The sequence below is a fragment of the Rhinichthys klamathensis genome, unplaced genomic scaffold (assembly GCF_029890125.1).
Source record: "Rhinichthys klamathensis goyatoka isolate OS25496 unplaced genomic scaffold, OSU_Roscu_1.1 h1tg000055l_1, whole genome shotgun sequence".
Lineage (NCBI taxonomy): Eukaryota > Metazoa > Chordata > Actinopteri > Cypriniformes > Leuciscidae > Rhinichthys > Rhinichthys klamathensis.
Window position 1 is genome coordinate 1,337,541 of NW_026606600.1, and position 16,322 is coordinate 1,353,862.

At 38.4% G+C, this 16,322-nt stretch overlaps 1 protein-coding gene across 1 annotated transcript in view; it reads right to left on the reverse strand.

Moving 5' to 3' along the window:
• itfg1 (integrin alpha FG-GAP repeat containing 1) overlaps positions 1-16,322 on the reverse strand; it is a 167,480-nt gene that overhangs the window by 7,382 nt on the left and 143,776 nt on the right. Inside the window, exons 15-17 of the mRNA XM_056248447.1 lie at positions 5,126-5,250; positions 1,974-2,056; positions 489-606 (exon numbers count right to left, since the gene is read on the reverse strand). Coding sequence (XP_056104422.1) covers positions 489-606; positions 1,974-2,056; positions 5,126-5,250 — 326 coding nt within the window. The remainder of the gene's footprint in view (positions 1-488; positions 607-1,973; positions 2,057-5,125; positions 5,251-16,322) is intronic.

A 16,322-nucleotide genomic window follows, 5' to 3' on the forward strand; every position in this document is an offset into this window, starting at 1 on the left:
TGACCCATCCCGAGTGTTTAAAAGTAATTAATTCACACATTCAGAGGTACAAATAGCATACAAGAAGGCAAACTATCACCTTCCCACACACAAAGACAAAAACTCAGGCTTTCACATGCACAAACTCACACACAACACCCTGGAGGACATGTTGTGTGGGATAATGAGGAACAGATTTGATATGCTGAAAGGACAGAACAAAGCAATTAGCAGCATAGCAGTGTGTGTGGAGCACCCTCGGAGAGAGCCCGAGGACAGGGCCACACACAGACACACCCATCTGCTCAGATCTTCACACACATGTGCAGACCAAAGACTAAAGGATGAGCCTGTGTGAGGTCACAATCATTCTGTGCAGAAGGAAACACAGATGCTGGAGTGCTTCAAACAGATCCATAGAAGAAACAGGGAACACAGGAGCGAGAGGATGACAGTGACAATTGGGCTTAGATCAGATGAGGGAAAGGCTGAAAATAAAAGGCTCTCACCTTCTCCTGCCAGTGCAGTATCCCAATGATGACGAGAATAAAGACACAGACGCCAATCAGTGCTATTGCTGTTAATAATACTATATTACTCGGGGTAAGGTAGAGCTTCGCACTCCAGCTGCAAAGATACAGACAGAAAGAGAAAGAGAGACAACTGAAAACTTTTCAGAGCTTTAGACTCAGTGAAATCTTTAAACATCATTAAAAAAACTCTGAAACAAAATGTGAGAACGCACATGAAGTCAATATACAGAGCAAAACCTGTGTAGATCATCAAAACAGTGACGGGGAGTTTACAGCACTGAAGAAAACTCTTATTAGCACTGTGTAACTTCATTCGCGAGCTTTAATATGATGATTCAAAGAACCTGAGAAAGCTAAATATAATCAGTCCTGACGCACCCTGACAAGCCGAAACATCAGGACATCAAGATGAGCCGCTTTAAATAACAGACCGACAGCGAGTGAGCGAGAGAGTCGGAACGCTCTCCATTTACTGGAGAGAATAGAACGAGAGATACTCTGTTTATCTTTACGAATTGTTTGAAAGTAAAACGGCAGCTGAACGAGCCCGAGCTGGGTCTGTGGGGAATAATAGGAAATCAAGTGATCTGCTCAAATATTTATGATAAAGATTGGCGGACAGCTTCATTAAGATACATTTCGGCTGTGCTGGTGGTAAACACATTAAATATTAATGCCCTAAAGGAGGAAACACCTTCTCGCAGTCCTGATTAAGACTAGTGACGGATGTTGTGATGGTATAATATTGCTTTAAATTACATTAACAAGTTTATTACTATTTGCTTGTTGGCTGTGGGTTTAGATCTCAGTAGATGCTGCTGATCATATTAAATGAAGGAACTATTTGAAAAGTGTACATGGATAGTTTGTGGGAAAACAATTATGATTGAACAGCAGGTGTTGAGCAAGTGTGTGCATGCACATCAACTAGCTAAGGACTGCAAAAACGTTGATAAAATATTTGTTGGCTGTAAAACGTATTTTTTTTTCCATTGTATAACCATTCCTTACATTTACAGGAAAAAAATATAGCAATGAGTTTACTGTTAAAAAATTAACAGTTTTTCATGGGTGCTTTGGTGTGCATAAATGTATGAATAATATGGACTCCTTGTATTATTTGATGTCTTCAAGACTAGTGTTCTTTTAAAAAGCTTGCAAAAAATACAATTTTGTGTGAATCACCCTTCAATTTGATGGTTTACTTTGCTGGATATACAAATGATGACAAAATGAACGTGTTAAACAAGATAAATGGTGTATGCCTAATTTCATGATAAGGGTGCGATTACTCGCAATTCAACTTTTTAATCTATTGACAGACCTATAAAAAATATAATTATTTAACAATATATACATATATACAATACATTTAACTTTTAAACTTGCTTATAGTATTTATCTGACTGTTGAGTCCATAAATAAAATGTTAATCTGCTAATTGATTATATGTGTGTGTACCTGCGAGGGTCATCCTGTGGGTATGGTATAACGATGAGCTGGGAGTTAGGAATGATAGCGGTCCACTCCTGTTTCCTCACGTCCTGCAAAAGAAAGAGAGTGATAGATGGAAGAGAGAGAATGAGCGCAAAGAATATTAGTACCATTACCGTTATGGAAATCACAGCACATTCAATTTCTGCGGTTGTCTTTTGGCAAACATGAACTAGAGCTGATGTGCCTCTGCGGAAGACAGAGGGGATTTGCAGGAGATTGTATTATTGTATAATTGGACATTATTGAAGTGGGGGATCTTAAAGGAGGACAGGGCATGTTTAACACATCTATCTTTTAATACATAATGGCTGATACACTATTCCAACATCTCTCATCACCAAATTTGGCCTACATTTACACTGTTTAACTAAACTTTTGCAAACCAGAGAAAGAGGTGCAGATATACTCAGTGTGAAGTGAAGCTTCAGTGCCATTACTGAAGTGAGCAGGAGCGATGAGTCCAATCAGAGATTTCAGCATTACTTTAAAGTGTAGATGAGTAGGTGGAGGAGCCATTTGCAGGCAGGTGATCAAAGCTACACAAAACAAGTTTGAAAAATATCTGTAAACCTCAACTGGCGACAACCCAATCGAATCCTTCAGCCGCTAAACCCGTGTGATTCCATGTATGATGTTCACTTCAAATGCACTACACAGGACAGTCGCACTGTCAATTTGTTAAATATTTACCCCACTCTCAGAGAGATATAAAACTAATAACTAATATAACCCTAACCCTATATTTAGCATCGACAGAACTAGAAATCCGACATGGCAGCAATGAGAGAGCCAATGAAAACAGCCTTTTCCATTTGTGTTGAAGTTGCGAGTCTTTCAGTAGGAGAAAATGCCATAATTCTTAGTGCAAAATGCAGTTAATAAGCCTCCAAACATGAAGCAGCATAAATAGTCATCTATTCCCCCAGCTATTTGCAAAAAAAGTTCATTAGAGGAAGGGAAGCCTCTGGAAGCTGTAATGTATTATGAAGACAGTACCTCGATCAATTACAAAGGTAATTTTCCCTCTTCAACTTCTTTCTCGACAGCAATTAGAAGCAAACGTTAAATCCATCTTTTTGAGGGAATCCTCCAGGGGTACAGATTTTAATTTCCGACAACACATTTATCATAACTCTACATTACGGCATGTGCGTACATGCGCGCAGCTGAGGAAGAGTGTGTGGTCTGAACAAGCTATTTTTAGTATGTGTCTTTAGTCAGTATGGATGAGGCTTGCAAATGAAAGGGATGGGGTGGTATTCGGTCTCGCTGTGGGGAGTCAAGCCTCTGCCTGCTGCGGAGGTCAACCGGCAGAAAGACAAAGATTTGTTACAGTCAAAGACCCTCTACTGCTGCTCTGAGCACTAGAGAGGGAGAGCGGCTAAAGCCCATGCGGTTTTAAGGTTACGCTAACCGACAGGCCCTGGCCGTATGATTATGCAACAGAGAGACCTCGATGGGGCTTTTTTTTATAATATAGAACGAAGATATTGCAAATTTAATGATATGAGATGATTTGACAATTCAAGAGTGCAACCTTCTAATCTGTTAGTGCTGACAGCTCAAGGCAAGTTTGATAGCTGTCAGAAAAAAAAAAACTACTAATCACTTCAAGCTAATTTTGGTTGCACTATTTCAAGGAGTCCTTGTTAAAGTGAAATTACACAAATAAGTACAGAGTAATATTAATTAACTACGTTTACTTTCTATAGGATTAGGGTTTGATTTAGTTGGTTGTAATTGTGCATCCTTTACGGTTATTAGTAAGTACATGTAACTTGTAACAAGGACACTTTTTATTACAGGCTCAACAAATGAAGCTCCGATTCTGCACTGTGCAGCATCGAGCAACGTGTTTTTCCAGAATGTACTTCTGACGTGATAACTTGGGTTGTTGAGAGATTAAAGAAGTGAAAACGATAGAGAAAACTGAGCCTTTCCCTTCTCCACACGAGCTCTGAGAGTTCAGAGCCCAAACCGGAGCTGTCAGCAGGAACTGTAAAGTATGCCGTATAGAAACATTCATCTGTGTCAGAAAAACAACCACATATGCAGAGCCTTTGTGAGGAAACTCAAAGCAAAGTCTTCCTCTCTCATTCCCTTCAGCTTTTGTAGGATCCCAAAAAACATTCTATAGGTCAGTTTAAAAAAAAATTTAATTACTGAAATGAATATGCACTTATTCACATAAATCAATATTTATACCCTCAAATTAAGAAAATTCAAAGACATTCGTGTGGGAGATCAGTCTATCAATCAAAAAGTATCTTAAGAAGTGAATATATTGCACTCTTTCCAAACATGCAAGATGGACATCTTTCAGAGGTTTCAGCATGTTGTTTCTTGTTTTTTCAGTGTCTTGCATCATGAGCGCTGCATTTTAAAGACACTTTGTCAGGTTAAAAACAGTTCAACTTTTAAAAAGCATCCCTCGAGACCCCTGTGTTCGAATCGGGTCAGAAGGCATGATTAAATGTGCCATTTTTGTGTGTGTTATTTTTATAAGTAATTCATTGTACTAAATGAGTGTCAAAATCGACAGCCCTAATAAAAACACAAAACGCCAAATTGCTGTATGTGAGACTTGCTCAAGCGCAAGCTTTGTGTTAATGTGAATGTGTGTATGCATGTGCATGTATTCATGTGTGAGTATGTGTTGGTAAATCAAATCTGCAATTCTAATCACTGTTTGATAAAGACCTCTGTTTAGCTCAGTGACAGCAGAGGAAGCCGACGTCTTAAATTTAAATGAGTAGCACTGGGGGAATTCTAGAGGAAGTGGAGGGAGGGAGAGATTTTAAATTGCACTTCTTCAGCTAAAACCAGACAGAGACAAGACAAAAGGGAAGAAAACACCCCAATAATGTGAAAACCTGGAAAGCATTGAAAGATGCAAGTGCTGTTTTGCAGCTCTAATAAGGAATATATATATATACACACACACATATATATGTGTGTGTCAGATACAATGTTTTGCTTCTCAGATACAGGACAGAAGCAGGTAGAAGTAAACCAGGCCATCTGCATGCTCTTCCTCTCATGGGGCCTTTCTACCCATGATTCCTCCCTCCATATGGAGAGTGTCTGTGAGCGTGTGTGAGAAAGTATGTCTGTACCTTCCCTCCAGGGGGCCGGGGGATGCCCACAAACAGGTGATCCAGGAAGTTGGCGCTGCGCCCCAGCCCGAGCACGGTGTAGGGCAGCTGGAGTGCGAGATGAGCTGACTGGCTGAGCTGCCCCGCTGCAGGGAGAGAGAGAGAGAGAGAGGGGGGCAGGGGAGGAATAGTAGGAGGGAGAGAGTGGGATTGAGGGTGGAGGAGTGAAAGTTAAAAGAGAGAACAGCCGAATGTGAGGGGGAGGGATGTGTAAGGTATGAAACAGGACATGAACAGGTGAGGGAGGGGAAGGAGAAGATGAAAGAGGAGAAAACAGAAGAAATAGCTGCCATTAGTGTCATCCATAAATAAGGCTTGTTGTACTAAGAGAACTCAGTAAATGAAGGGCTCTTGCTCAGATCCTTATGAGCTTTAAATCAACCTTAACAAACTACTGCAGAACCTGCATACTAACATCATATTTTACAGGCTACTCCTCACCCTAAAAATCATTTTTTACTCGTCTTCATGTCATTCCAAACTGTGGCGAGCAGGACGAGGCCGAGGGACGTGAGAGATGCGAGACCGGTGCGTCTCACAGGTGTCGTTCATTATCACTCACGCCACCGGCCTCGCGCCGCTCTCACGTCCCTCGGCCTCGTCCTGCTCACCACACAAACCTTTATGAATTTCTTTCTTTTGTTGAACATAGAGGATATTTAGCGAAATGTCTCAGTGTTGTTTTTTGGTCCATACAGTGGTCACCAAATGGTCCAAGTCAATGGTCACCAAAACTGTTTCCAAAACATTCTTCGGAATATCTTGTTTTATGTTCCACAGATGATGTCGTACAGATTTGAAACAACATTAGGGTGAGTAAACGACAATATAATTTTTTTGGGGGGTGATATATCCCTTTAAAAGCGCACCAAGTAATTTTATTCTGACCAATAATATGACGGTGGTCTTCATACTCACATCTGTCGATGTAAATTAACCCCTTTCATGGGGGTAATTGTCACCTATGAAACACTTATTCTGAATCTGATAGTAGGGGGTTACCAAGATAAACTGAGCACTATTCAGCTGGTCATGTGATACTATGGCACATAAAACCACATCTCAAGTCAGTTTCATCTCATACTCAAGATTACAATATATAATATTTATGTCTATAAAAAATAATAATAGGAAATGTTTCTTGAGCGCCAAATCCGCACATTAGAATGATTTCTAAAGGATCATGTGACACTGAAGACTGGAGTAATAATGCTGATAAAACAGCTTTGCATCACAGGAATAAATCACACTTTTAGGATTCAGCCTGATCTGGCTCTCAAGTTTAAGACTACTTGGACTATAGCACACAAATCTTATGGAGTACTTTGACTACTTTTTAGGAGTCTGACAGATGTTTTCACTACTGATGTTATACGAAAAGAAGATCTTAAAGGTGGGGTATGTGATTTTCTTTTTTGACCATTTTTTCAAAATCACTTGAAATCCTATTCCCAACCCACTTACAGCCACTGAGTTAGAAGCACTGAAATGAAAATTAAGCAATTTAATCATCTGTGGAACAGGCAGGACTTGAAAAAACTCCAGCCAATCATTTCCAAGACCACCAGAATCATTGGACTGTACGTGCGTCAATCAACGGTTGTACCATAACCCCTCCCCCCATCCCCCTCGCGCGTGTGTCCCCTTCGTGCGCATACTCAAAGCTCGTGACCCAGTCACAGTAAGTGCAAGTCGCCCCGGTACAGAGAGAGAGAGAGTAAGTGCATGATTGTGCGTCCATGTTCTTGGGCCAGCGTTGGAGGAAAGAAGGTAGGACCTTTTGAGTTGTGTATTTTCAAAATCTGCCGGCCGTTTTGCAAATCCCATACATACCCTACCTTTAATATATCATCTTTTTTGAAAATAACATCATACAGGTTTGAAATGACATGAGAGTGAGTAAATAATGACAGAACTTTCATTTATAAATAAACTTTACCATTAAGTAAAATGAATATTGAATATAAACCCTAAATGAATATGAATATAAACCCTGTCTATAGTGTCCCTGGGTTTTCTCTGAAGAGAGCATTTAAAAAACAAGAACAAGAATAGGACTGTGAAAGCATTGAGTGAATCTGATACGTGCAGATCTTGACACAGACCTGTCCTGAACCTTACTAAATGTCCCTTTTAAAGCACACACTGTTTTCTTAATCCCGCTCCCGCTGAATGTCTGACCATTACCGCCCGCTCCCACAACGTGTGTTCCACTCCCGCCCGCCCGCACAAACATTCTGTTACAGCTTGTAGAAATTGTGAAAAAACTACACAAACATTACGGCTATGCTAAACTTTAAAGATAAAACATTGCGTTTAATTCAACTTAACATGAGATAAATTAATGTATTATTATTAAATTAATAAATACTAAACAAATTATACATAAAACAAATAGAATAAACAGGATATAAAAACCTCACAGATATCACAGGTGTTTATGCTAATTAACATATACCAAAAATATATATATACTAAAAATCATTAAGCATACTTAAGGAATGAATTAAATAATGAGGGATCCCAATCCCAATGCAGCCCTATAACACGCACCTCTCCATGTGCTTTCTTCATGTGCTTTTAATAGCCCAAACTGTGAAAAGCAAATAACTACAATATAATCAGCAAATCAGTTTCTAAAATCAATTTTTTTTTATGAATCTGGACCAGAAGGATGCTTGAACTAAATATAAACTAACTGATGGAGCACTTTATGTGTGTCCTGCTGAATCAAATACACACAGTCCCCAACCGGGGAAAGGTCAGTCCATTGCTCATGTGTCATGTGTCCAGCTTAATGATGCCATTAAAGGGAAGAACAATTAGATGTGTATAAGCTGATTTCCCATTATGCATCAGAGAGGAGAGAGAGAAAGACAGAGAACAAGGGTGTCCCTAATAACTTCCCTTTGGCACATAATAGCGGTAATGGAATACTGGATGCATTCTGAGGATCAATTAGATGGACTGATGGAAAATGTAGAGCAAGTCTCACTGACCAGGAAAAGATCCTCCGCTCAAATAAAACAAAACCAGAATGGTCTTGTGTAGTCTTTCTCTAGTGGTGAAGTAGTGTGTGAAAAATTAACAGAACATTAAGGTTGATGTAAAGAAAAAAACCCCATTTTGAATAGGCTTTTATATTGTATTATACTAAAGCCACAGCAAAATAGGCAAATATATGATTATGAAAATATTTGTACAATACTGACTAAGTAATACCATCTTTTCCCCTACCCATGCTGAATCAGCCATTACTCCAGTATACAGTGTCACATGATCCTTCAGAAATCATTCTATGCTGATTTACTGCTCAATAAACACTTCCTATTATTATCAATGTTGAAAACAGTTCTGCTGATTAATATTTTGGTGGAACATTCAAAAGAACAGCATTTATTTCAAAGAGAAAACCTTTGTAACATTATAAATTAATTTACTGTCACTTTTGATCAAGTTAATGCATCCTTGCTGAATAAAAGCATTTATTTCTTCACTGTAAAAAGGGATCAATTGACAACTTAAAAAAATGAGGAAACTCGTTGCCTTAAAATTAAGTAAATAGACTTCATGCATAATTGAAAAAAATAAGTTGTGGAATTGTCAAGTTCACATAACTTCATTTTTTCAATTATGCATAACGTTTATTTACTTAATCATTTTAAGGCAATGGGTTTTTAAAGCTTAATTTAAGTCAACATCACTTTTTACAGTGTTTCAAAAAGAGTATAAATCTGAACATTTTCAATTAAAAAAATGTTTTTTTGAACAGCACATTTCACAATAAACATTATTTCAAAGCAGCGTGTAATTTTTTTTGCGTAAAAAATGTAATGTAGAAATACATTTTGAAAAGCCTTTTCTGTTGTTTCAAATCTTCTACAAACACCTGACACCTTTGTGGTCCTTTGGGGGTCCCTGGACCTCAGTTTGAAAAACCCTGGTGTATAATGTTGGGTCCCACTTTATATAAAGTGTCTTTATCTACTCTGTCCTAACATTAAAATCAATCATTTGATACAATGTACTTATTGTGTACATACACATTTTCCCATTGTACTTACATTTAAAAATATCCCTTCATGTAATTACCTAACAATTTTTTTATGTAAGTACATAGTAAAAGACACCTAATATAAAGTTTGACTTAATGTGGTTTGGTTGTTTAGTGAAGTGTAGTGTAGACCACATATACAGGGTGATCTGTAGCCCGCATATGAGCGACAGCATCCACAAAACAAAGAGGACTGAGATTCAGCTAGCCACACACAAGCCGAGGTGCAAGACAAGCTAATAGAGCTGTAGCTCACCTCCTACACACACACACCTACTCACTCACTCACTCACTCACTCACTCAACCACAGTCGGCACAAGAGCAAGGGCACATATTCTCTCCTACAGCTGTAGGACCATTGTGGTAAAAGATGTACTCTAATGCATGTAAGGCAAAAAGTGAGAAGAGAGAAAATAGCATCAATCTGACAAACAACAGGCAGGTGGAAAGCACTCAGGAGAGCGAGAGGGGAAAAAGGAGAAATGGTTTACAAGTGTATCTGTTTCCAACTTTAAAAAATGTATCTGCTAGCCACAATACATACTTCATAAACAGACGGAAGGAAAACAACACGGTATATATCAGAGGCGAACATAGACTGAAAGCAGATTTTAGTGTCCACACAAAACACTCTCCCTAAACCCAACAGCTAAGATCATCTCCCCAAGAAAACCTGTTTGTTAAATGATCTCAGGTCTAGCGTCGCTATAGAAACCATTCTTTGCCCTGTCGATTGGGCGCTTGTGGAGCGATAAAAGGAACAAATGGTGGCGATGCTGCCTGGGCTTGAGGGATTAGAGAGGTTAGAGATGAACAGTCTCTCGCTGAGCTGCAGAGCCAAAATGGCGGCTTGATCCAGACACTGATTTGTGTGTAGCGACACGTGTCTGCTCTGAGGGAGATAAGTGAAGTCTTCCAGAGGCCCCCAGCAGCATTTCCCATCTTATCACGCAACCGTCACAGAAAACAGCAGAGCCAAAATATGGCCACTCAAAGCCAGAATGACATCAAGTGCAGAGAGTTGGGAAGAGAAAGAGCCCGGAACGACTGAATGACACAAAAAGACGAAATGTTCACAAACATTTTTGGTCACACTTTAGATTAGGGTCCAATTCTCACTATTAACTAACTATTAATTATTAATTTTTCCTCAATAAACTCCTAATTACTGCTTACTAATAGTTAGTAAGGTAGTTGTTAAGTTTAGGTATTGGGTAGGATTAAGGGATGTAGAATATGGTTATGCAGAACAAAGGATTAATATGTGCTTTAGTGTTGTCAAAAAACTCGGTACTTCGGTACCAAGTCGGTACTAAAAAAAATTAACGGTTACGGTACCAGCTTTTCTAGGTACCGAGTACCGGGTTAATCCGGTTCTTGATGCGCTGTCCGAAAGGTGCAGAGTTGCGTCCTCTTCATAAAAACACTGAGACATGGCGACCGGCGGCGCTGCTAATGCGTTGGCTCTGAATCCACTTGTTGACAAGAAAGAGGAAAAAGCCACATATGGAAATATGTTGAATTAGGCTAATGTCACGTTGCCATAAAGGGCCGTTCACACGTTCACTTAGCACGTTTTTTGCGCGTGCAAATTTCAAATGTAGGCGCGCGGGAAGCGCGCTCATAATAGAAGCGACGTGCGAGCTTGTTTTTCCAGGCGCGTCACTGTTTATGGTTGCATAGCGGAGACACGCGAGAGCGAGCGCTTGTGGAGAGAAGGAGAAAAACTGGAGAGCAAACTGCGCTCTCCGTGATGACGAGGAAGTATCAGCAAATAATTAATTGATTTCTAGCCCTTGCATTAGAAATCAGCTACAGGGTTATCAAGTTTTGAAGACAGGCAAGAGTGACATTTTTGGCAGTTTTGGATTAAATAAAAGTAGGCTACAGTTAAGTCAAATAAAACATGTTTTATCTCCTGTATAGTTTGATAACACTACAATAAGATACCATTCATTAACATTACTTAATGTGTTAACATCAACACATTGAGTGAACAATATATTTTTACAACATTAATTAATATTTGTGAATGTTATTTAATACAAACACTAGATTGTTCACTTCATTCATTGTGCATTAAATAATGTTAACAGATAAAACTTTTGATTTTAAAAATGTATTAGTATATTTTTAAATTAACCCCAAGGAGAATAATTGCTATGTAGCCTATATAACTATGTTTTATTGTTAGGTCATTTTATCTAATGTTATCTAACAAATAGAATCTTATTGTAAAGTGTTTTTAATACTACAGTTTCCATCTTTGTAACTGTGATATACACTTTAATATATGTAAATTTTATCTAAATTAAGCTTTGGTACCGAAATTGGTACCGAGAACCGTGGATTTTCACTGGTATTGGTACCGAATACTGAAATTTTGGTACCGTGACAACACTGCTTTATAAGTACTAATAAACAGCCTAGTAATAGAACTCACACAGAGTCCAAAGTCAAAATTTTGTCAATCTCGCCAGAAAGTATGAATACATGAAGAACAGATCGATATTTTAGCAAAATTGCAGCATAATATTTTTGACTTCAAAAGGATTTCAAATAGATATAAAAAGACGCCTATCATGCAGATTCCATGAGAGAGAGAAAAAATCTGACTTGGTCAAATGCAAAAAAAAAAAAAAAAAAACTAAAATTAATAATTTAAGATCAAATTTGAATTTAGGCATCACAACATTATAATGCAGAGTATGACAAATGGATATTTATTTTGAGACTTGCTAAAGATCACAATTAATACGTTTTAAATGTGTGCAAAATATTAGTTTTAAAAGATTAACTTTAGATGAGCATGAGATATTTCTTTTAATACATTTCCAGAAGAGGCAATTCAATCTCAAATCCACCTAAACCAACAAACAGACAATTTACCACAAAGTCCTAAAACTTACCTAGAGAAATGGAAAGCAGCACTTGCAATCCAAAACGTGTTTTGCAGAGCGGAATCATTGTCTACATATAAAAAGGTAGAAGGGAGAAAGAAGATCAGGGAGAAAATGGGAAACCACCTCAGATAATTTACAATCTAGGCTCCAAGTGAATCATATTTGTAGTGTGAAACCTTAGGAAGTACAAATGTACAGTAGTCGCAAGATGTGCAACATTTGCAATAAAAAAAAAAAAGCCATGTTCTAAGTATCTGTAAAATAGCCAATAAATGCATAATGATTGCTAATGCTTTGCCAACATATAGCCGTGTTTATTGCACCAATAGAACTGCTTTGAATCTTGCAAGAGGAAGACAGAAAGAGAGCCAGCGAGAGTGGTAATTATAGAAGAAAGAACTGCATTAGGTCAGATGTGTCTCTCTCTTTACATGTGCACTGAACATAATGAAAGGACTTCAAGCTGTCTTAACGGAAAAAGAAGGCGTTCAGATCAATTACAGAGAAAAAAAGGCTCCAACAAAGGTCATTATCACAGTCATTCTATCGCTCTTCATGGGGAGGAAGCAGATGATACGGTATATGTGATGAGTGTGAATGTGCTCTCTTTGTGATTTTAATGGATTGGAGTGATCCGCAGTGACAGAGAGGAGGTAGCACCAGCAGAGCTCCCTTCTTTTGCTCCATCAACATGACAATCCAGATCACGATCATAAAGAATTATATACTCATGGTCAGCACAAGCGTGTCTACTTATATTTTAAGGCTGCGTGATTAAAAACAGAGTGTTTTCTGATCACAGAAGACATTGGAAAAAAAGACGCAGGAAAGAGGGGATAATCCTGGTGGCTTGTAAGTGGGTGGGGGTCTATATTTGCTCTGGGAGATTCAGAGAGGGACAAAAGCTGTGATCAATACTAATCGTACTTCTCACTCCAGCTGCGGGCTAAACTACACTTATGTGAGAGTGTGTGAATGAGGATGAATAGAGAGAGGAAGATGGTCAATCGACTCCAGAGACATTAGACTTACAACATACAGTAGCCTACTATGCAAAAGTCTTGGGCACGTTAGTATTTTCACACACAAAAAATGGTTTTAAGCAATCTAATTATATCTTTTTTTGCTGTAGTGTGTCAGTAGGAAACATCAGTTTACATTTCCAAACATTCCTTTTGCCATTAATTGTAATAATCCAGTGAGATTTTTGATCACACCATCATCTGGGAATACAAGAAGAAACAGAAAAAAACTGAGATAGACTAAATCCATTGTGGCAACAAGACGCTTGAAGAAACCAAACTTTTAGAGCCCAACGATTGCCTAAAATTATTGTTTAACACATTTGACCAAATTTAAATTCATTCTGCAGAACTCTATGCTAAAAAGTCAGCAGAATCCATCTGTGCCTAGATATGAGTGTGTGGGACATGTAAGAGTGTGTCTGTGTGTGTCCCTCACTGTGAGGATTCAGAGGGGCTGTTCATTATACACCACATTCATTTGGCTAATTAATGAGAACAGTCTCGAGCGCCATATTGATCTGCATCTTCTCCTGTGTCAGTCTCGCCTCTCCCACCTCTAGTGTCTGCCTCCGTACTTCACCCTTTCTCTGTTTACTTACACCTCTCATTCATTAACTTGGTACTGCAAGGGTCAGTCCAATTATACAAGCATGAAAACACGACCCTCTGAAGTACTTTATCATCCTCAGACATGACTTGAGAGGATGCCTCCTACCCCACCCCCTACACATGCACATTTACCTACATGAATTCTTCATAGGTTGTTTGAGTCACAGTTCTAATCAACTCGTAATTGGTCTAAAGAATATTTCTTACTTAGAAGCTGTAGGTTGCTCCTAAATTAAGCCAATTGAGAAAACACAGTGTAATTTGTTTGGTTTAGTCGACTGGGTTCTGTTCAGATAATTTAATAGCAAGATAACTCGTTGGGAGATCAAGCTGACTTAAAAGTTATTTTCAATGTTCCAGTTAAACTAACTTCCAGAGGATGTTTTTTTTCTATCAGGACAATGCATTCAGTGTTGCCTTCATGGCATCTGTGGTCACTTCAGTTACTTGCTTTGTCCTCAGTTACTTTGTCCTCAAATAGAGAGAGCGAGCGAGAGAGAGAGAGAGCGAGTGCAGACAGCAGCAGAAATACCGCCGTCCCCATGTCCTGGACTCGAGTCTAAATGTGCAATAAGTCTCGCTGAGCTGTGTTTCATTACTGGCCAATGAGAGCCTGAGGGAATAAGGGCCCTAATACAACCTGGCCTGTTCTCCACTCCCCGTACGATATACACCCCATGACTGTCCTTCAGCTGACCCCAGACACCCTGCCACAATCTCTCCAATTACAGCAGGACATTGATCACAGAACTGTAGTTAGAAGTTCAGCTGCAGAGCAAGGGAGGACGATGGGCCGCAGTGTCACTAAGCTCTACTTACACTTTCTGTGCTGAAACTGTGATTGCTTTTATTTATCTGTTCCTCTGTGTTTTCTTTGGGAGTGCCATCAATTCCGTCGCTCCTCAACTCTTCACACAGTAAACCGTGTGTGGAGGATAGACAGAATGATAGATACAATAATAGATAGAGCGATAAATAGATATATAGACAGCTAGACAGACAGATAAACATACAGACAGAGTGATATAACAATAAATAGAACGAAAGAATGTCAGAACAAAAGAATGATAGATAGAATGACAGATAAACGTAAAGGTAGACAGAACGACAGACAGAACACACAGCAGACAGACAGACGATAGATAGATAAATAGATAGAACAGAAAAAATGAGAAAACGATAGACAAACAGAACAGATTAGATATATAGATAGATAGATAGACAGACAGACAGCTCTCTAAATGACTTCATTAGATGATTAACTATCCTGGCAAATTTCTGATGGACAGACAGACAGTCTGAAACACATTAGATCCTGACCTTAATATCAAAACAAGCCTGGCACACAGCAGGTGAAACAAGATATTAATATTGAATTTCATTCTCAGACTATTAAGAAGCAAAAGCGACCAAACATCTCTGCTCATTTGAATTCTGCTTCAGCAGGTGTAAAGACAAAACAAAAACACTATTACTGTGACATTTGCATTATAGACCAGTATGTCTGAATATACAATTTAACTCTGTTTTTTAACAATTTAAATCATTATAAATGCTCTGTCTGCTTATAGACGTGTCTTTTATCCATTATGAATATCTCTTCACAGTAGAGAGGAAAGAACAAAGAAAAAGAGAACAATGAGAGAGAGTTGAAATATTTAAGATAACAGAAATTCGTGTGGTTTGCTGGCTAGTGAAGGATTACTCAAAAGAGGAAGAAGGGGTGTAATTTCATTGGACTGAACTCAAAGGCAAGTTCAGAAACTCTGGTCCGGCCCTTAAAAACAGAACATAATTCCATTTAAAAAAGAAAGAAAAAAATTTAGTTTCTTCTACAAGCATGGAGCACAAAAATCCATTATTTCCAGTTATCTGAGGATAATTTTTGTCCTTTAAGCCATTTAGTCATTTATCTTTGAAATAGCTCTGTCACATCCTGCTCTCTGTTCTGCTGAGGATCTTCAGCACAGTCTACACACACACACACAGAACCACAACATAAGAGAAACATTCATTCTGTTTATGTAATGCCCCCACTGAGAGGTCAAGGTCAGTGATGTATTCAAAAGAGACTTGAGAAAAACAGTCAGTGACACCAAAGTGATGTGAGTTCTGTCAATGCCCTAAGGAATTTATTCTTATCTGCTCTTAGAAAGGTGGAACGAGGTCATTTGTTGCCCCGTCTCTGATCTTGAACTTGGTCAATCAGATATCCTTGAGGGCCAAAACAACATACGAGAGACACTCACATATAAAATACTAAGCAATCAAGAAGCAAGACAACTCAACCGTCAAACTGGTGTGTGCTTTGTGGCAGAATCTCTAGGTTGCTCTAGTCTAGTTTACTTTGATGTTTGGTTAAATTCTCTTGTATACAATGGATAGAAATGAATCAAAGACATTTGTCTTGTCATAATGCTGTAATTGAACTACTACACGAGAGAAACTTGGCTCTGAATATAACAATTTATTTAATGCAAGCATATTTATATAAATGTTTTACTTAAACTAAAAGGTAGCTATTTAATAATGAATAATACAAAACAATATAAAAATCATAAATAAT